The sequence below is a fragment of the Eubalaena glacialis genome, chromosome 3, assembly GCF_028564815.1.
Source record: "Eubalaena glacialis isolate mEubGla1 chromosome 3, mEubGla1.1.hap2.+ XY, whole genome shotgun sequence".
NCBI classification, from domain to species: Eukaryota; Metazoa; Chordata; class Mammalia; order Artiodactyla; family Balaenidae; genus Eubalaena; species Eubalaena glacialis.
In genome coordinates this window covers 47,050,535-47,073,282 of record NC_083718.1, presented here as the reverse complement: position 1 = coordinate 47,073,282, position 22,748 = coordinate 47,050,535, and the positions used below count along the sequence as shown (strand labels likewise).

Below are 22,748 nucleotides of genomic sequence, written 5' to 3'. Positions count from 1 at the left end.
GAAATACTGATAACAGAAGTATTTTTGTTTCCTTCTGAAAAGGTATCATAGAGATTTAAGTAAAAGGGCAATGCAGGCAACGACAAAATTTTCTGTTCTGTTTTAGATCTTCATTTAACTTTCTTTGGGTCATTTTCCATGTATCTTTCTCTGTTCTCTCATGAATATCAGCATTCTTTATAATAAGTCACTTTTACTGTATGCTGGGTGGTAACCCGCTTCATTACTGTAGTAAGTCAATTGTTAGTACAAAATGTACCAAGTCGATTGTGAGTAGATGCTATAGACTTTCTTCCTGGCATTCATTTGGCTGATGGTACATTCTGATAGCTTCATGTTCATTTACAAAAGGAAACACGTGACACTGAGAAAATACCATGCTAGATCAGAGGCTGTGAGCAAAAGGAAAATGAAAAATAGGAGGCGTTCAAACCGGACACTCTGCCTGATAAAGGGATCCCAAAACAGTGTTAACAAAACGGCTTCGTAATTTCAAATGAGGAAAAGGCATTCTATGATTGAGTTCCTAGACAATCCTGCCTTGGTATAAGGGTTTTGCACTTCTCTCTCCAATATATAGAGAATTACTGCCAAAGATCTGTTTTACTAAACCACATTGAATTTTTCACTAACGTTTCCAGCTTCTGCATTTCCAGCAATTTGCAGGGACTGCCCTTCAGCACCTATAGCCACAACAATTCCAATTTTGAGCCCATTCTGGAGGGAGCAGGGGCTGCTACTCATAAATAAGTCCTTTGGCACTTCACCTTATTCCTTGGAGTTATTAAGGAAGGCACACTGGTATTTGAAGATCTGTTTGTTTGTTCGTTTATTTACTTTCACATTTAGTACTTGGAAATAAAGGTTAAATACAAATGCACTTGGAAAAACGTAACCGACATTGATATATTAAATGATTGACATTGATATTTGTATATTAAAATACAAATAAATGGGGTGGGACAAAGCACTAGGAAGGTTGAGACATACTAACAAAGAGTAAAAAGAAGTTAGGGGAGATTGTTGTGCCTATAATAAAGGTCACCTCTTCTACAGTATTGCTCAGGGCTTGTCCATCGCCCATTACTTCGATAATATTTATTACGTCCCTATAATGTTTCAGACTTTGTGCTAGACTCTTGGATCCAATAGTGATTTGGAAGGATGTGGTTTCTGCTATCATGAAGTTTACAGTTTAATAGAGGCAAAAATAGGTAAGAGTTGTTAGTGTTGGTATATTTGAAAGAACAAGGAATTTGGCTTCAGAAAGACTAGGTTAAACTCCTGTTTCTAAATGACCTTGCTCAACTTACTAAATGCCTCAAGGGAGTCTCAATTCCCTTACCTACGAGTTGAGAATAATAATACCTAAATCAGCAAGTTGAAGTGGAATTATTTTTATGCAGATTTACGTAGATGGGGCTACTAGGAGACATGATTGGCAGTGGCCAATTTAACCCGATAGGAAAATAGAACAACTAGTTGACTTATGAACTAGATAAGGGAAGCATAGAGAGAACATCTCATTCCACCCATCCTTTAAGTGTACAGTCTTTGGACCCTTATCTTGGATAGTCTTAGGACAAGGACAACAACTTGAATAACATTTAGTTATGAATTACTAGTGTTTAGTTATCAGCTAAAACGTCAAATGAAAACATAATGATACACATAAGTAAAAGAGAAGCAATGTTCTCTTGGACAGAACAGATACTTCTGCCACCAGTATGACGGTGTGGAGTGTTTGAAATGTGTGGATTTCAGAGATGCTCTGTGGCCTGAATGTTGACTTGCGAGAGTGATGTTCCAGTGCCTGGTGGAGGAGGGTCACTGACTGGAGGGAAACCCAGGGTCCAGTGGGTGAGGGGAACTTGTAGGCCTTTTATCACAGAGATTAGGCCTGCCTTTGTAGGCAGCAAGAGTCAAAAGTGTTTCACAAAGACGACTATAGCAGCATTATGGAGAGTGGCTTGAATGTGGGAGAATAAGCAACTATGAAATTATGTGAATAGTCCAGTTGAACTGGGTAAGTGATATTTTGAGAGGAATTGAGGAGCCAGCATGTTAGAGGTGAAATAGGTAAAAGCTGGAGACAGATAGGATACAGGAACCATGAGGAAAAGAGAATGACTCTCACATTTCTGGCTCAGACAGCAAGAAATATGGTACCATGAAATAAAATAACAAAGTCAGGAAAAAGAACATGTTTTTATTTTAGTTGTTTGGTTTTGTTTTGCTTTGTTTTTCTTTTCTCTTGCATTTAGGGAAAAATTCAAAATGGATTACTTAGCAATAGATTATATATGGACATGTAATCAAGAATCTTATATTTGTCATGTTTGTATTGCTTCCTCCCTGAAGCCTTGAGGAAATGAAGGAATGCATGATGGTTACCATTTAAACCTGAATATGATCAGCTTTAAAGGATCTGAGAATAATTGTACTATAGGATTGATGTGTGCCATGTGACTTGAAGGGTGCACATCGAATATTCTTAAGACTATACAGGACTTCCCTGGTGGGCCAGTGGTTAGGACTCTGAGCGTCCACTGCAGGGGACATGGGTTTGATACCTGGTTGGGGAACTAAGATCCCACATGCTGCGTGGCGTGGCCAAAAAAAAAAAAAAAAAAAAAAAAAAAAGACCGTATAAATAACTGTGATAATTCCTTTTCAAATTGGTTTTGACTACATGAGAACTAAATTTTTTAAAGTGTTCATTTCCTTCTGAAACATTCTAGTGGAGATTTGTAACAGCTATGAAGAGAAAGTCTACAATTTAGTGGCAAGTTTTGGGGGAAAAAATTAAGATACAATGAGGAAACATTTAGAGAGGTAGTTAGGGAATCAGAAAAAAAAAAAGATACCTTGGGCACAAAAGAAGGAGATAATTGCACACAGGGCATTGCATATATGCCAAATCTGATGAAAATTGAGAAAAAGCTCATTGAATTTTATACTGAAGTTACGATAGGGGCATGGTGATTGCCAGGAGCTGGGGACGGGAGGGGGTAGATATAGGGAGATGTCCATCAAAAGGTACACACTTCCAGTTATAAGAAGAGTAAGTTCTGGGGATGTAATGTACAGCATGGTGACTATAGTTAATAATCCTGTATTATATTCCTGAAATTGCTGAGAGAGTAGGTCTTTTTTTTTTTTTAATTTATTTTTTAGCTGCATTGGGTCATCGTTGCTGCGCACGGGCCTTCTCCAGCTTCGGCGAGCAGGGGCCACTCCTTGTCGTGGTTCTCGGGCTTCTCATTGCGGTGGCCTCTCTTTGTTGTGGAGCATGGGCTCTAGGTTCCTGGGCTTCAGTAGTTGTGGCACTCAGGCTCAGTAGTTGTGGCTTGTGGGCTCTAGAGCGCAGGCTCAGCAGTTGTGGCGCACAGGCCCAGTTGCTCCGCTGCATGTGAGATCTTCCCAGACCAGGGCTCGAACCTGTGTCCCCTGCATTGGCAGGTGGACTCTTAACCACTGCACCACCAGGGAAGTCCCAAGAGAATAGGTCTTAAATGTTCTCACCACAAAAAAGAAACGGCAATTATGTGAGGTGATGGAGGTGTTAACTAACTCTACTGTGGTGATCATTTGGCAGTAGGTAAGTGTATCAAATAATCATGTTGTATGCCTCACACTTATACAATGCGATATGTCAATTACATCTCAATAAAGCTACCAAAAAAAGTTACAATAGAGAGAATAGACTGATTATGGTAATAGAATAAGGCAGAGCATAGTAGGTTAGGAATTTATAGGTGATGGGATTTAGAAGCAGTAAATATAAACTGTATTTATTTTTCCAAAAGCTTTAATGGAGGAGAGGAAAGATCTTGAGGAATTGGCAGAATTAATTAAAGTTGTATTTATTTTTTAGGATAATCAATATTTGTTTATATTTATTGGTTGAGAGGAAGTAGCCAGACCCAAGCAAATATTTACAGATTAAATTTCGGGTTGGGGGTAAATAAATGAGAAATCTCTGAGAGGAGGTGTAATAGTTTGAAATTGAGAGAAGAGTGTATGGAAACTTTTTCTTCTAAGACATCAGAAAAGAACTTAAGTATGAATAAATACAATTTTCAATTATAAATATATTTTTTAAATTGTGAGGTGTAGGGAAGAGAAACTGGAAGAGAATATTTAATCCTCTCCTTTTGTTTTCCTAGTGAAGTGTGAACCTGAGTTGTTTTCTTAGATGAGGAATAGTGAGTAGTGACTTGAGAAAAGCAGTAAAAATTTGAACAGCCATGTGGAGGATGGAAATAAAAAAGAATAGAGATTAGTATATGTTTGGTCAAGTTAACAGTTAAATGGTCATTGGACTATGCTGAAGTAACTAATAGCAGAGCATTCCTTTCTCCTAAGATAAATTTAGAAAACACAGATTAAATTAAGTTTTAAAAATGTCTGAAGGATTGAAAAGCTGCTGAGTCAACTGGGATTTGAGGGACCAGGATCTCAGAGAGGAGAGAAGTCATTGAAGTAGGCTCAGTATTCTGCAAGCCACTTTCCTCTCAATCCACTGTGTAACCTAGGTGGGTTTGGGGGTGATGGGGATGTGAGACGTGGCCAAGCAGTGAAGAGTCAGGGAATCTACTAGAGCTTTGGCAATCTCAAAGGACTTGGGGACATAAAAACTGGATTTCAGAACCAAGTCAGTTAGAATTTGAGGGACAAGATCCCTGAGAGAAGGGAAGCCTAGAGAAGCTTGCAAGTCGGTGCCTTCACCATGTGCAGGAGCCAAATTCGTAACCTGTGCAGGGCAACAGACTAAGAAGCAAGCATAAAATATGGGAAAAGCAAAGAAGAGTTATTGGCAGTCTCACAGTGCTAAGAGGGGAAAAAATTGGATATCAGAACTGCCAAATAAAAGGGGCCTAGAAAACACCCCAGGCTCTCAGTTGAAAAGCTTTGGGTGGGAGTGAATAAGAAGTAGACTAAATTTTACAAAGATTTAAGTCAATTCCATTTTTGATTAAACTGAGTAGATCCATCCCATTCATACTGCCTGCCGGAGAATAAGATGGGTCCTCTGAGGAGGTAGGTCTAGCTCCCGAACAATTTTTCATGAAAAGTTCTGGCATTCAGTCAAGAATTGCCAGGTAGACCAAAAAAGTAAGATCAAGAAAAATAAATAGATCCCCAAGTATTAGATATGGTCTTTAAAATAACTAAGATGAATATGTTCAAGAAAATAGATGGCAAGGTGGAGAATTTTACCAGGGAACCAGTTATATAGAAAAGAAGCAAATGGAAAATTTGGAATTAAAAACACAATAAGTGAAAATTGAAACTCAGTAGATGGGTTTGCCATAGTTTGGAGACAGTTGAAGAGAGGGACTTAGTAAACTGAATAGGTCAGTAGAAAGTATCCAGGCTGAAATACAGAGAACAAAAAATGAAATAAAATATAGAATTAAAGCATAAGGAATATCTGGGCAAAATTTAAATAAAACACTGGGGAAGAGAAGGAGATTGGGGCAGAAGTAATATTTGAAGAGATAATGGCTGAGAATTTTCTGTAACTGATAAAAATGCTGTGTTACTAACTTAAGGATAAATACAAAAAATATTAATATTGTGCATATTGCAGTAAAGCTGCTGAAAACTAAAGACAAAGAAAAAAAATCCTAAAAGCATCCAGAGGAAAAACAATATATTCAACAAAGCAAAAGACTGAAAGTAAATTCCTCAACAGAACAGATAGAAGCCATAAGATAACAGAATGACATTTCTGAAGTGCTGAAATAAAATAACTCAAAATTATTCTGAAGAAGTTGAAAAAAGTTAGAGGACTTGTACTACCTCATGTCAAGATTTATTATAAAACTATGATAATTAAGACAGTGTGGAATTTGTGCAAGCTTAAATGAATAAACCAGAAAGTCTGGAAGTCCAGAAACAGACGTATATGACTACTTGATTAATAAAATGTTTATATTGTAGTATTAGGGTTAAAGACAACATTTCCAATAAATGATGCCAAGTTTATTGGTTTTATATATATATATAAGTACATATGTATTTATATAAAGAATCTTCACACCTATCTCACACTTTACACAGAAATTAATTCTAATTGCATTTTAGATATAAAGGTAAACAGTAAAGCAAAGGAGATTTTTGGAGAAGTCAGTGCAGACAATTATATGACATCGGAATAGCTAAAATTTTCTTAAAAGGAAAAAAGCATGAATCATAAGGAAACAGGTGGATACACTGGACTATATTAAAATTAGACATTTCTTTTTATCAAAAATATCATTAAAGTGGTGAAAAGATAAACCTCAGATTGGGAAAATATATTTGTAATATATGTGTCTGTCGAAGGACTCATATCCGGAATATGTAAAGCACTCTATAAATCAATTAAAAAACAGGCAAACTAACAGGAAAAAAAAATGGACAAAAGACTTGAGTATGCCTTTCACTCAAGAGACTATCCAATAAAAACACATAAAGAAATATACAACCTCATGTAGTCATCCAAGATGTGTGAATTAAATCCATACTGAGATACCGTTACATAGCCACCAGATGTTTAAATTACAAAACTGACTATTAAATATTAAGAATGATTGCTGCCATGTAAATATTAACATCAGGGTGTACAATGGCATAATAATTCCATGTCCAAGTAATTCCATTCTTAGGAATTTCACAACAGAAACATAAAAATGTGTGCACCAAATGCCATGTACAAGAATGTTCATAGCAGCACCATTAGTAATAGCCCAAACTAGAAACAATCCATATGTCCACTAATAGTGGAATGGATAAATATTTTATGGAATGCTCATACAGTGAAACAGTTTACATTAATAATTAATGAATGTGTTATTCTGCACATGCCAACATGGATGAATCTTACAAACTTAATGGTGAGCAGAATAAGCCAGACGTAAGAGTATATACTATTCTTGATTCTATTTATATAAAGATAAAAAACAGGTAAAAATATTATTTGGTGGTAGAAGGTAGGGTAGTGGTCACCCTTCTGGAGGGAGGTGAGGAAGGCTTCTGGAGTGCTGGCAATGTTCTATATCTTGATCTGGGTGGTGGTATCCTGGGTGAGTTCATTTTATGAAAATACAACAAACTGTATGGTTACAATCATCTAATTTTTCTGCATGTATCTTATCCTTCAATAAAAATGTTACATTAAGAAAAGAACTAAACTGTTATTGAAATTCATACGTTTATAGTGGGGCTAACCTTCACTTTCCTAGGGTTTATACCAGCAACTCTGCTGGCATAGGGCAGGGATAGTGAAAAAGTTGGCAATCATAAAACATTTAAGTTTTTCAGCCTTTATGTTTAAAAGCTTTAAGTTCACCGTGTAATTATCATTATCACTAAATCATAAACATTTAAAGGAGTGACCACATTGGAAAATAGTATTCAGAGGCATTCTTTCAACAAATTATCATTTAATTTTTGGTCTTACTATAGCATTCCTAGTTTGGTGATAATGAAGCAGAACACTTGAATATCGGTCCATCACGTTAAATAGATTGCTAACTCACGCACCCACATATACTTTATTCTTGGATTTGTTTTCATGTGGTCACTTGAAAATGTATTTAATGGCTTAAGAGAAACAGACGTGAATTACTGGATTGTGCTTAATATAGTCTATGGGCAGACTATCCACGATGAAGGCTGTTGACTTCTCAATGCCGAAATGTTTCTGCTTTTCTGTGGGTGTTATTATACCATTGTTCTGTATTTGATTGTCATAATATACTTTAAATCCCATTTTTCAAACTTGTGTGCATAAATATCGTCTGGTCAAGTTGTTAAAAATGCAGATTTCCAAGCCCTCACTGAAGACTGAAAATGCAAGGTGTCTGCATTTTTAACACTCCAGATGATACTGTGAAGATACCCTAGTGGACTATGTTTTGGAAAACACTGCTTTATGCTCACCATCAGTGGACATAGCTATTCAGAATAGGACATTTTGACTGTGGATTTGGGAGGACTTTTCCTTTGGGTTTTTTTTTTTTGCTGTATATCTCATGAATTGTAGCAGGTTATGGGTCGTCTTTATTGGAAGCAAAGGGTTTAAGTTGCTACTGAGCAAAATGGACATGAGAAAGCAAATGGAGCATATTTAAAATCGAACTTGGAGTTTAGAAGCTGCCACCAGCTCCTGTGATGAATCATATAATATATTACTCAGACAAAGCCAAAATGACAGATGGACCTGTTATGACTTTAGGCGGGCACTCCTTCAACTACTGAAATTTATAAGGAGTTTTATAACCCGGGAACTCTGAAGCTATTTGTGGTGCCTGTAATTTCATGTCTACACGCATCAGATCTGTATCCCACACCTCCAACATTTTTGTTAGTCAAGATTTAGATAAAAGGATAAGATGTAAGTCTTTACCCACACATTATATCTTTACCTTGCCACCTGTTTTCGCTGGAGCTAATCAAGGTGAAGCTGAATCAGTGACTCAACACCCAGTTACCCTATAGGCATTAATTCACAAAGGCATGAAATAAGTACAAAGGTGAGGAAAAAAAATTTCTTTTCCTGTGTTTGACTTTTTTTTTTTTTTCCCTCAATGCATTTCTAGGAACTTCTCTAAACCATTGGGCTAAGTTTTGCTGTCAAAATGGACTGCTTTCCCCTTTCAAAGTTTCCACGCGCTACCATGCCAATGAAGATCATAGATTATGTTAAAAAAAAAAAAACTGAACAGAGATATGTGATTATCTTAATCCAATTTTAAAATAGCTTCTTAAAACTTCTTTTCATCCTGCGGTGTCTACCACTGCTACAGCTGTTTCTTAACTTGCAAAGATTAGCAATGATGCAGATTGCAGTATCACAGTTTACAGCTGTCAGTGGTTTTCCACTGTTTAGCACCCTTTGGTGTCTCTTATTAATGAAGCAAGAGGAGAAACTAGAAAAACCACCAGTCTTGAGAAAAATTTTAGAGTATTGACTTTTTTTAGAAGTAAAAATAAGAATCTAAAATGACAGCTTTGAACTGGATTCCAATTTTTAAAAGAAGTCTGTTGATGTTTTGACATATAAACATAGGGTTGGCATCTTGCTGTATGGTAATTTCTTTATTATTTTGTCAGTTAGAATTTGGAAAAGCATATGACCCACTGAGAGTCCAAAATGGCTGAGAAGATGGTAATGTCCCTGGTTGACTTATACCACTTCAATTTGCTGCATCCTGTCTGTATCTGGTTCTGCCCAAGGAACTTTACTTTCTACTTTCTCTTTCTTGTTTGACCCAAGAAAACCTGTCTTTCCTCTTGTTCAAAGATTCAAATGAAGATTAAGCCTCAAAAGGCCATTTCTCCACCTACGATTTGACTTTATGTGTGTGTAATAACCTGGGTGACTGAGTTATTAGTCATTGGTGGAGTGTATCTGCTTGTCTTCCATTTACTCTTGCCTCTAAAATTAGGCTATTAGCATTTGACTCACTTCCATATTTCAAATCTGCACTTTTGTGTTTGGCTCCCTATCCAAGCCAAGCCAAACTGCTTTTTTTTTTTTTTCTTTTTTTGACACAATTAACAAAGGCTATTTATTCATAAACTTGCAGCAAGTGAACCTATTTGCTGTGTTTTGGCAAGACTTCCAAGGTGTTAGAAGAGCGAGTGTAAGTGCTATAGATTAAAAAGGAATTCCTGAGAAAATCAGTGATCTGCAAGCGTTCTATTAAGGTGAGATTTTTGGAAATGATCTTTGGCCTTTAGATACATTTGGTAGTCTTTGTCTGCAAAGGTATAAACAAGCAAGTTAGAATATTTCAATAGAGGAAGGATTGTTCTGAGTTAGAGGCAAGGGCTTTTTGTGGCGGGCCATTTTTTGGAACAAGTAGGAGTCCATGGGATGCTTTTTTGTGCAAACTGTCATAATGGTCCCTAAAGGGTTGGTTCCCAGGGCAGGCAGTTCCTCAGAACAAATATAATTCCAGCTTCCACACTCACCAGCTGTGTGATCCAAGTCAAGTAACATAGATGTGCTGGCCAAACTGCTTCTTGATGGGCAGTTCCTGGCATACAGTAGGCACCCAAATATTTGCTGAATGAATGAATGATGTTTACCATCTGCATGCGTCTCCTTCCTGGCACACTTTTTGTTTTCTAGATTAGCTTTTGCTTGGTTTTGTGTTTTCTAATATTTGGGGGAAAACATATAAAAGAGCATTAATCCCATAAGAAAGAACCAGCCTTATGAGATGAGGAAGGGCTACATTTTTATTTTTCTACATTTAATGTGAAGTGCCATTGAATATTCTCTTTAAAAGCACCTATCTACCTCCATTCAAAAAAGGAAAAATATTTTTCTTTATTGTCTTCTACTACCTGCTATTCTAAACATGTAGTTTTATTTGTGGTTTGCAACCCTGAGTACTGGAGATGTGGCAGAAACATGGTTAAGGAAAAGGAACAGTCACCTCTTGGTTGAGGAGTGAGTTGAGTCTCCTTGTAGCATGTCCTTCTCTTCTTTGGCCCATTTCCTCTTGCCATCCTTCCTGCCAAGTCTTTTGTTTTCTAATTTGTCTTCCATGGTCCCATTGAGAGAGAAAAACATTGAGTTAGAAATTGCTATATGTAAATGTATCAAACCAACACATTGTATAGCTTACACTTACATGATGTTATATATCAATTATATCTCAATATGAAGGAATAAATAAATGAAATGGGAATAACTAGCTATTTCCTCCTAAAATAAGATATCAAAATTGTGAATAGAACATGACCTACATCAGATCAACTAGAATAATTGTTGAAAAATGCAGATCCCTAGTCCCACTACAGATCTCCTGATTATGGGTCTTATGGGATGTGGGTCAAGGGTCTGTATTTTTAATCAGAACCCTAGGCATTTATCTTTTTTCTTCTCTTTTCTTTTCTTTTCTTTCTTTCCCCCTTCCTTCCTTCCTTCCTTCCTCCCTCCCTTCCTTCCTTCCTTCCTTCCTTCCTTCCTTCCTTTCTTTCTTTCTTGTAGGTTTATTTAGAGAGATACACATTCCATAGACACAATGAGGTCTGTCTCAAAAGGCGAGAAGGGCCTTGGGGGAAAACACACTCCACAGACAGAGTGTGGGCCATCTCAGAAGGCGAGAGGCCCTGAAATGTGTGGTGGTTAGTTTTCCCTAGGCATTTACCTTGCACTCTCACTTTTGAGACTCCCCTGCCCTTGACCAATGATGCATAAGCTGCAAGTGGAAAAATTAACTAAACGACAATCCCAAATGCTAATACCTCATTTGTAGATCTTCCCACTTAACGGTAAAAAAGCCCACTTAAAAAATCTGATGACCACATAGAAGAGCTGTGAAGGACATTGATGACATTATTTGACCATAACTATTGTGAAAGGACAAAGTATATTTTTTTAAATTATTTTTTTAAAAACTATTCTTTGAAAGCCAATCATTTAAGAACTATTATTTTTGCTTTTCCTTTGTTTTCAATTTTTGTATCTTTTTTTATGAACCTCTGCACCTCTCTCTCTTCCTCTCTCTCTTTCCATCCTTACCCCTTCCCTCCTCTTTTCTTCCTGCTTATCTCCCTTCCTCTTCTTCTCCAAAGCTCTTTTCCATCTCCTCTTTCCATAACAAGCCATACCTTATGATCACATCTTCAGCACTTAGGAGCATGATGTCATTGAGAGGATGATTGTTGCAGTCCCATCTTGCTCTGATACTTACTAGCTGTGTGATATTGGACAGATTGCTTAACATCTCTCAGTTCTTGTTGCCTCAACACTAAAAGTACTTACCTTATAGTGCTGTTGTGAGATTAGAATGAGACTCATGTATGTGAAGTGCTCAACAGAGATCCTATCAGGCATCACTTGATGGTTGGTTTTTGTGGTTATGAGTTGTAATGGCCACATGGGAAAGGATGTGTTAAAGAGAAAAGTCGAGTCCTTAAGTGAGGAGACCTTAAATATTGTGATAGTTGTTAGGTTCTGAAGATATAAAGATGAGTAAGACTTGGTTCCTAACCTCAAGTTGTTGACGGTCTTGTAGGAAAAGACAGATAGATGTGTAGTTTCCTTTATAAAATATAGTATGTGCAGTGCTGTCAGATGAAGGATTCAAAGGAGCCATTAAAAGGGAGTGAAGTAAGTCAGAAAGAGAAAAATACCGTATGCTAAAGCATATATATGGAATCGTAAAAAAAAAAAAAAAAGGTACTGACGAACCTAGTTGCAGGGCAGGAATAAAGAGTAGACATAGAGAATGAACTTGATGACATGGGGTGGGAGGGCGAAGCTGGGGCGAAGTGAGAGTAGCATTGACGTATATACACTACCGGATGTAAAATAGTTAGCTGGTGGGAAGCAACAGCATAGCACAGGGAGATCAGCTAGGTGTTTTGCAATGATCTAGAGGGGCGCGATAGGGAGGATGGGAGGGAGGCTCAAGAGGGAGGGGATATGGAGACATGTGTATGCATATGACTGATTTGCTTTGTTGTGCAACAGAAATTAACATGGTATTGTGAAGCAATTATACTCCAATAAAGATCTATTTAAAAAAAAGGGGGAGTAATCAATATTTCCACATTCAGGGTCAGTTGCCTTGTTGATAAGTATGTGTATAGTGGGAGGAAATTTAAATAGTTCCATTATTTGCAGTTGTTCCTTTCTATTTAAAATGGCACCCATATCATGCCCTCAGGGGATCTTTATGTGTAACAGAAAAAGTTGTCACTTCCTTGAGATGTCCACTTCCATCTTATTGAATACCGCCATAATAAATAGAGAAATATATGTTGACTACTAATGTAAATGCCTCCCTTTAGAGTTCTTCAGTGCACAACCTGTACAACCATACAAGGCAGCCTTATAACTACAAGCAATACTTATGCCACACTGACTTTCATTATTTTGTTTGGCAAATAACATAGTAGGTTAATTTTTTTCTAATATAAACAATCATGATGATCCTGAACTCATGATCTTGTTGCCATCGTAGTCCTGGGGTGAAGGTTACGCTGTGGTTAGCTGAGTGAGATTGTTATCATTGTCTAGCAGTTGGACTGAGTTGTTGATTGCAGTGACCGTGCTCTCTAGGTGGACAGAGGAATTCTGAATAAAGTACCAAATAAATGATTCCCTCTCACAGGACTGTTGGGAAGTGCAGGGACATAATATATAAAAAGTATATAACCTATGACGTTCTTCTATTATATATCATTTTGTCTCAGACATTTTGAATATGTTATTGCAGATTCATTGAAAATAATCTGATAACACATATTAATAAAAACAAATTAGGAATTAATCACATTTTTGCCCCCTTCTCATTTGTGTTTACTGTGTATAGTTGACACTCCAGACCCCTATGTGGAACTTTTCATCTCCTCAACCCCTGACAGCAGGAAGAGAACAAAACACTTCAATAATGACATAAACCCTGTGTGGAATGAGACCTTTGAATTTATTTTGGATCCTAATCAGGACAATGTTTTGGAGGTAAGTGAGTCATTTGGGGACAGTGAGATGGCCATCATCATGTTGAGGTTGATGCTTGAGTTTGTCCCCTCACTGCCTTCATTCTTCTCAGTTTGATGTAGTTGGAGTCCAGCTGTGCAGTGTATGGTAGATGAGCTTCTAGCTACTGCACATCAAGCTATGTGAGTGTCCAGTGGGAAATACAGGAGTTAGGTGGGGCTGGGAAGAATCTGTTATCCTCCTCCTGCGCTTTGGAGAAAATATTCGTTCTGTTAGAAAGAGGAGGATCCAAGTACAATAGAATAAAAATATTGTCAATTGATTAGGACTTTAAAATAAATTAACTTTATCGGCTTAAAGTTCAAATAATTAGCTTTAAAGTAAGTTCACATAGATCTTTTCCAAAATAGTTGCATGGATTTTCTACATTAATTTCTTTCTCATATTCCAAAAATAGCATTTCCCCTGAGAGGGGATAAAGTTTCATTTTTCAAAGTATGATAATGTCAATGAGGAAAGTGAAAAATTAATTATTATCTTAGAAGCAAATGTGGCATTCAGAAACAAAAGACAAAGTATTGTTACCAGTTGAATATTGAGGATTTCAAATGACTGTTAAATATCACTTGAGAACTTTCATTTTTTAAGTGTGATGGAGATTATAGATATAATTTCCAAAGATTCCAGAAAAATTTGATACCTCTGCTCTACCTTTTACTCTCTATAGATCACGTTGATGGATGCCAATTACGTCATGGATGAAACGCTCGGGACAGCAATATTTCCCATATCGTCTATGAAAGTGGGAGAGAAGAAAGAGGTTCCTTTTACTTTCAACGAAGTAAGCAGCACAACAGAATTATTTTTCAACCTTATGTCAGATAAAATCTATTTAACCTGGAAAGTTGGAGTTTAATGTTTGGAAATCCTTCCTTTGCTTCCTTCCTTCCTAGTCTTTCTTCCTTTCTGCCTTCCTTTCCTTCTTTCTTTCTTTCTTTCTTAGGTTTGCTGCATTTCTGAAATTTCAATAATTTATTTAAGATTAATAAAACCCTAGAGAAATTATTTATACAGAGCAAACATTGGATTCTGAATTTTACAGGAAACTAGTGTAGTAGTTTACAGTGAGAAATGTAAGCAACTGGTAGACCAGGATTCAGAAAGCTGGTTAATGTATTAATTTCTTCTTTTTGGGAGCAGCTTGGTGTTTTTGTCCCTTGGAATGATTTTCAAATCTCTCCCCTCACCCACATCTGCTTATCCCTTAACTCTTACCTCCTTTCCTAACTGTTAGCATCCCAAATGACCTCTTCCTGAATCCCCATGATAATTATGTGTTGTTCATTGGGACTGAATCATTTAAACTGTTCAAACTCAAATCCTGGTCAGGAAACTGGAATACTGGTTATGCATGCCTAATTACAGACCTAATACAAAGTTTATATTTATTCCATGAGTATATACCTATTTAGAAACTGACTTAAGCCCAAAGGACTACCTGACCAGTTCATGTAATCAGAGTGACCCAGTTGCCTTGAGGACACTCCAGTCACATACTCCCTGCTAATACCTTTAGCTGCTCCAGGAAGCATGTCTTCTATATGTTTTCTACCCAGTGCTAAGAGATACACTGCCCACATTTCTGTTTACCTCTTTTATAGTTATTTCATTCATTCTTCTTTCAAACGTTTATTGGAGTCTACCAACCACTGTGTTGTGTTCAAGGCACATAAAGAAGAATATGGTACAGGAAGCTCTTCCCTCAATTATCTTCATCTGGGGTGGAGGTGAGGTAGGGGTTGGAAAAGGAAATGAATATAGGGAGATACATGTGATGAAAAGAAACCACTACACAGTAAGATAAGTATCAATGAGGTGTGTTCAGAGTGCAGGGGGAAGACAGAATAAAGAAAGATTATGTTGTGAGGGGAGGCCAGAGATGGCTCCATAGCAGTAGATGATTTTGAGCAGGTCGAACAGTGAACATAGTGGTTAATACTTTGTCGTTTGAAGCCAGGTTGTTTGGTGTTTAAATCCCAGCTCTGTTTCTTACCATTTGTTTCATCCTGGGGAAATCACTTAGTTCCTCTGAATCTCAATTTGCTCGTCTGTAAAATGGAGATTATATCTCATAGGAGAATCATTATGATTACATGAGTTAGTTATATTTATATATAATATATCCATATAATTATAGAGTATAATGTATATTACATTTAAATATATTTAGATGTAATTATTTAATTATAATTTATATAATTTTATATAAAATATGGTTATATATTACTTAGTTTATATATTAAGTATATAACATTACATATAAAATATATAGCAATAATTGATTATAGTAATATATATAATACTCACATAGATGTATCTGTACATACATATAATGCTTATTGCCTGATACATATTAAGCAGTATATAAATGTTTGTGAAGAATAGAATTTCAGTAGGCAGAGAAGCAGTTATGAGCATTCTAGTTTCTAGTAGAAACTGCAAAGGCATGGAGTTTTGAAAGAATAAAACAAGCTAAGGCATGACAAGTTACATGGCTTGGCAAGCACATGTTGGTGATCAGTGGGATAGAGAGTTAGAAGTGGCTAAATGTTATAACATCTGCAGACCTTACCTATGGCATGTTGCTAGGATTGGTTCTCAATAAACCCTTGTTGAGGGCTTCATAAGCACAATTGGCCTTTCTGAAATATAATGTTTTTTTTCTGCCCTTCAGTCTATGACACAAAGACTGATTTTTAAGAGAAGATACTGTAGGAAAACATGCATTTCCTCTCCTCCTGTCATTTCCTATGCTTAGGTGTGTAACCCTGGGGCTCTAAAAAAGGCTTTCTACATTCCTGAATTTAAAGTAGCTTACATAATTATTTTCTTTAGTGTGCTTGAGAAAACAGTTGGCCAAACAGCTTTCTTTCATTACACTGTTCTCAAGAGTCCTTTGTAGTTTTCATCTGAATGACAATTCTTTGAGTTGGTGACTCGTGATGGTAGTGGGAGAAAAGTAAATGCATAATGGCTGGTTGGGGAGAACCCCCATTTGTCCCCCAGACCATGTGGCGTGCCCTAAGCAAGCCATCCAGCCCCTCCTCATCCCTGAATCCCCATCTTTCAGAGGAGGACTGTCTTTTGTCTACAGTGTTCACGGAGGTTATAAGAGAAAACAAGCTGCGAGGGAATCACGTGGGAGAGGAGATTTATAAACAGTTCTTGGAGATGGTTAAGGCAATCTGGTATAATAAAAAGACCACTTGAGTCTGGCAAAGGAAGGACTTATGCTTCAAGCCAAGACATTAGCAAAAACTCCTTCAAAATTTTGTCATCCAGAAGTTCATACTGAGTCAACATAGAGGGATTTCTGTGGCCAGGAGCCAGCTGGAGAAAGAACAGGAACCTCCAAACAGAGATTGCCAGATTCCCAGGGTCCTGCTCTACCCACTCAGAGTAAAACTGGGAACCGGGAAACCTGGGCTCTCATTTTGTCTGTTACTAACCTCCCTCTAGAGTGTTTGAGTTGTCATTCTTTCTCTCTGAGTCTTATTTGCTTCATCACTAAAATGAAGGTTTCCATTAACTTTTTTGGAAGGGGCGTACTGGGAGGCATGTGGGATCTTAGATCCCAGACCAGGGATGGATCCCGTGCCCCCCGCAGTGGAAGCGCACAGTCTTAACCACTGGACCACTAGGGTAGTCCCTCCATTAACTTATTTCTAAATGCTTTTTAATTTATAAAATTCTGTGCTTTAGAAAGAATATCTTATTTTTCACTTGACTATATTTACCCAGAAGTTTTCAATGCTTCCCATTTTACAGATATGGAAAAACATGATAATATATTAAAAAAATCTTTATTATGCAGTTTTATAGTACCAACCTATCCATAGATTATTTTTTAATATGAGAATTTGAGCCTTTATTGTGTACCTAAAACTTTGATTAATATTAAGAAAGCTATGAAAAGTTTCATTTTCAAGGAACTAATAGTCTGTTTGGAAAGGAGTAGACATTCACGTATAAGCTGATAAGTAATATAATAAGCAGTCTCATGAGGCATCTATTCATTGATTTACTTACTTAGGAGTTATTTATTAAACACTGAGTGTGTTCCAGGCAATATTCTAGGTGGTGGGCAAACAGCAGAGGACATGGTGGATGATGGTTCCCAGGGAGCTTGCATGCTGATGGGGAAAGTAAATAGGCCACAGGAAGCAAAAGGATAATCAACACAATATTGGCTAGTGATAAATACTATGAAAAAAATAAAATAGAGGGATGTGGTAGAGAACAGTTGGTGGGCAAGTGAGTTTATATAGTCAAAAAAGGCCTTTCTAAGGTATTATATTTTGCTTCAAATTTTATTATCAAAATTTTCAAGCATATACAAAGTTGAAACATTTCCACATTGGTTACCCATATAACTGCTACCTAGATTCTACAATTCACATTTTATTCTACTTGCTTTTCACATATCTTTCTATCTGTCCATCCATCAAACCATTTTGATACATTATTTATTTATTTATTTGTTTGTTTGTTTGTTTGTTTTTGTGGCCATGCCGTGTGGCTTGTGGGATCTTAGTGCCCCGACCAGGGATGGAACCCGGGCCCTCTGCAGTGAAACTGTGGAGTTCTAACCACTGGACCACCAGGGAATTCCCCATCTTGATACATTGAAACACAAACTGCAGACAATAGTATGCTTCATCCCTAAAGACTTCAGCATATCATCAACTAGAGTTCATTATTTACAAATTTATAATTGTAAGTGCTAAATAAATCGTGTAAACAATGTATACAATGAGAGTTATAAGAAGGAATTATTCATCCATTCATTCATTTCACAAATAACTATTGAGCACTTACTGTGTGTCAGACAGTCTTTAGGCACTACCTCTTCAGAAATAAATAAAACAAACAGGAATCCCTACCCTCCTGGAACTTATATTCTACGTAGTAAGATAAATAAGTAAAGGATGCCTGTATTGGATAGTGATAGAGATAAGTGCTAAATAAACCAAGGAAGGAGGAGAGGAGAGTATGCATATGTGTGTGAAGAGGGTTGCAAATGCAGTTCCAAAACTGTGGCTGAGAAAAGCATCTCTGATGATACCTGAGGGGAGAAGCCACTCTGAGTAGGAAGGTCCTGAAGCAGGAGTTTGCCTGGCTTGTTGAGTAACAGCAAGGAGGAGAGCATGGCTGGAACACAGAGAGTAGTAGGGAGAGTAGTAGGAGATGAGGACGGGGCATGGGGTTACAGTGGACCATTGTGGGTTACAGTGGATATCAATGGTATGGGCTTGTTCCTAAAGGAAGGATGTGGTTGGATCACTAAAGGGGTGGAAGGCCATTCTGGTGGAGAGAACAGCCTGAGCCTTTGCTCTCAGTTCCGAGACTAGAAAAGACACGCATGTTCAGGAAATGGTGTCTAGACAAGTGCCAGGGGAGCAGAGCATTTGTATGTGAAGGAAGAACAGGTACATGGGGATCAAACTTTAGCAGAGCCCAAATTCAGGAAGCTGGATTTAGATATTATCTTATTGACAGCAGTGAGTCATGGAAGGTTTTTGACCAGGTAATGGGGAATTTAGAGCAAACAGGATTTGGCTTTTTCCTCAGAAGTATTACTAAACCAAAAGTTGGTAGGTAAAGATAAAGAATGTTTGATATTGAAAATAAGAAGGCTGATGCAGCTTTAGCAGACTACCTCTGTCGAAAGTGGCAGGTATGAGGAATACCGGGTGACTTGAACAACGTGTAGCATTAGCTTTAATGTGTCAGTAAGAGTGGAACGGAATGATTGCTTAGTGGCAGTGTGGATCAGCTAAAGTTGGAAAGCAGGAATTTTTTCAGCTTTTCCTGAGACTATGATTTATCATTCAACTCAATTTCAGAATGCTTTCTCTCTCTTTTTTAAATTTTTATTTATTTTATTTTTTTAAGGAGAAAGCCAATTTGGGTCCACAGTTTTGTTTCCCAGCTAACATTTATAGAATCCGGGTTAGGTTGTGCTTGTTGGAATCCTAAGTTTAGAGAGTGTCAGAGTTGTCATTTGAGAGAAACTGGTGGGACGTGCAGCTTTTGATCCCAGGCTCAGAGTCAGACAGCCACCGTCTGGGTTGGAATCATGATTAGACTACTTATTCACTGTGTGATGTCAGACGAGTTATTTTTTTTCTCTTCACCTTGCATGCCCATTTGTGAAACAGAGCTGTATATGTATCATACCTACCTCTAAAGGTTGTGGTTATGGTTAAATGCGTTAATACATGGAGAGTTTTAGAACAGTGCCTGGCCCAGTAAACAGTAAATAAATATTAGATATTCTCATTTAATTATACTGGCCAGATTGAACTATTTGTCAAGTGCTTCATGAAATTGACTTAACTGACTATTACACTTACTTATTTGTTTGAACTTACTGATCGAAATGAACTTATTTATATACGGGTAGAGCCTATAAATTTAGTAATCATTTGTTTCAACACAGTTCAAAATCAAGAATGCTCTAGTCACCCATTACTGAATATATTAAGTGTGGCTTTGGGTTGCAATATCCCATTTTAAAGCAGAAAGAGTTTCTTCCAAATTTAGTGTGTTTTGTGTAAACAAAGTAGCCCACTTCAAGAAAATCATGAACATGCTAAGATTTTGAAGTAAGACAGGGAAAAATTACACTTCTTTATTCTCTAGAAGAATCTTTATCTTGGCCAATATTCTGAGGAAGGTAGCCTCTGATTTTCCACTGTGTAGTGTTTTAATTTGACATATTTATTTAGACGTTAGTGTTATTGTTTAAAAATAGCCATGTCTCATGGTTTCTGTGGTATCTAATTTTGGCTGAATGCTTTCTTTGATTTTTGCTCATTCCTGATTGCAACTTGAAAATGAATGAGAGAGTTCTATAGAAGAGATAGTGACAAAACTTTTAAAAAATGGAAGTTTTGATGGTGAGTCAGTATCAGGATGATTTCATTGGAAAACCATGTATTGATGTGTGAAGACAAAGACTACAATTTAGCAAAGTGAATGAGACCAAGCAGACTTTGGAGGGAACACAAGAAAAATATATAATTTTGTGAGAAACTTGGGAGATCTTTGGCTAAGATGTGAATGCCATTACATGGATGCAGGGCAGAGTTCAGACATAGGTCAAACAATTCCTGGCTTTATGAGAGAATGCATTTTTATTTTGGAACACTAGCAATGGAAACTCAAGTGAGTCTGTTTTCATACTTCTACAGTTTATAACTTTTAAATTACAGGGCATTTTAGAGTGCTCTTGTATCCTTGGGGTCCTCTTCTGGACCTAAGCTCCATCAGGGACTAGAACACTTTCAGCCTATTTACTGTTGTTACTCAGCCTGACACACATCAGACACTTTCTTTTCTGAATGCACTTATGGGAAATATAGAAAATCTGGGAAGTGCTCAGATGGGCATAATGAAAGTAAATGAAGTTTGAAAAAGAGAAAAACTTAAGAATGTGAGAGATTTCCATTTGGAGAAAAAAAGATAGTATTTTGGCTTGGTACTAGTACTCTAGGAAATCTGGTTTATTGTATGATAGCTGATGATTACACAGCTCTTTCTGAATTTCCAATGTCCACATAAAGAAAAGGGACCTTAAATTAAGAACAAAGAGATTGTTGTCAAATAAAAGGAAGAAAACTCTGTGTGATAGAGTGAAACATGGCTACAGGGAAAATAGTGTACTTTTTAATATTTCAAATCTTTTAAGACTGTCTGGGATATCTGGGGAGACACAATTATCCTGAATTCTTGGGTGATGGATTATATGATTCCTGGTAATAAAGGCTAAATAAATTAAGAAATTAGATATATTAACTAGACTTACTGTGGTGATCATTTTGCATTATATACAAATATTGAATCATTATGTTACATACCTGAAACTAATATGTTATATGGCAATTATATCTCAGTCAAAAAAATGTTAGTTTTTAGTGTTATCAAAAAGTCACATGTGTTTAAAAAGATGATTTTAGCAGTGTATCATTCAATTTTAAACATGCAAAATTTATTTAGTTGTGACCTTGTTTGTATTGGTGGGATTGTAACTTCTACTCTGCACTTGAATTGCCTACTTGTTAGATCCACATATGATTACTTCTTCATAGGATGAAGTTACAGTTTATGGAAACATGATTTTTTTGCAAAAGTTGCCCTTTTTTTGGATATAATTTTATTTGCTATCTTGCATAGGTCAGGTAAATACAGGCAAAGCAAAAAATATTATGTAATTCTCTTGAAAGATATAAATGATTATTGAATCAACATGGTAATAAGTCGCTCTTTGTTTCTACCAAGGGGGGAAAAAAAGAGTAAATTGACTCAGGAGGGATCAGAATTCAAAATAAAAGTTTTATTGAAAGTAAAGTTTGTAAATACTGGAGTATTTTAATAAGAGAAGGCATGGCATATTTGATGAGCTCTTTACTAATAGGATAGATTTTCAAGTTAAAAATTATTTGATGGTGTGCATCTTTTGGAAATAATAATTTTAGATGACTTCCTTAATGCCAGGCACTATGCTTGTTGCATTAGCTTTATTATTTCAAAATGACCCTGGGAAGTTTGCAAGAGAATTAGTGGGTTAGATACTTTTAAAATTATTTTTAAGTCTGAAATGGCTTTTTTTAAAAAAATAGTTTCTCTCCTATAGTACCCCTCCCCTGCCCCAACTGAACATCTCCCATTGTAAGCATCTAAAATTGCATTCCACTGTGGAATTCAAGGAAGAGATTGTTGTTGCCCCCCAAGAACATACAATGAGTACAGCCTGCTTCTCACATTAATAATTCCTAGAAGAGGTGGAGCTCTCCTCATTGTCCTTGTTCCTGGCTAAGTATTATGGGGTGGGGGAGACCCAGGGAAATTTGATCACCTTTCCTTCTAATTGCCTTGATAATGCAAGCCATCTGGAAGAGTGCGATGCAGAGATGCTTCATGGAGTGTGTGGGAAGGAGTTTACAATAATTGTTTAATGCCTCACAGGAAGCACATATTTTTGTGGCACTTTTATCTGAATGACATGTTCCAGGTGAAAGATGCAGAGAGATTGTGAATGTCATAGCATGTCTGAACACAGTGCATCAAGAGGGAAAATTTTAAATTTCCTTCAGGTTGTGAGTGGTCCACTTGGGCAACACATGGAAGTAATGGTCCACTTGGGCAACACATGGAAGTAAGGATCAGAATCCATGTGACAAGAAACATGGCAGCACCTTCTATAACACTCCGAATGGCGGAAAAATCC

General features: G+C 36.9%; 1 protein-coding gene across 2 annotated transcripts in view; it reads left to right on the top strand.

Moving 5' to 3' along the window:
- PLA2G4A (phospholipase A2 group IVA) overlaps positions 1-22,748 on the top strand; it is a 164,623-nt gene that overhangs the window by 62,208 nt on the left and 79,667 nt on the right. For both annotated transcript variants that reach the window (XM_061185609.1, XM_061185608.1), the window contains exons 4-5: positions 13,329-13,477; positions 14,184-14,297. In XM_061185609.1, the coding sequence (XP_061041592.1) occupies positions 13,329-13,477; positions 14,184-14,297 (263 nt within the window). The remainder of the gene's footprint in view (positions 1-13,328; positions 13,478-14,183; positions 14,298-22,748) is intronic.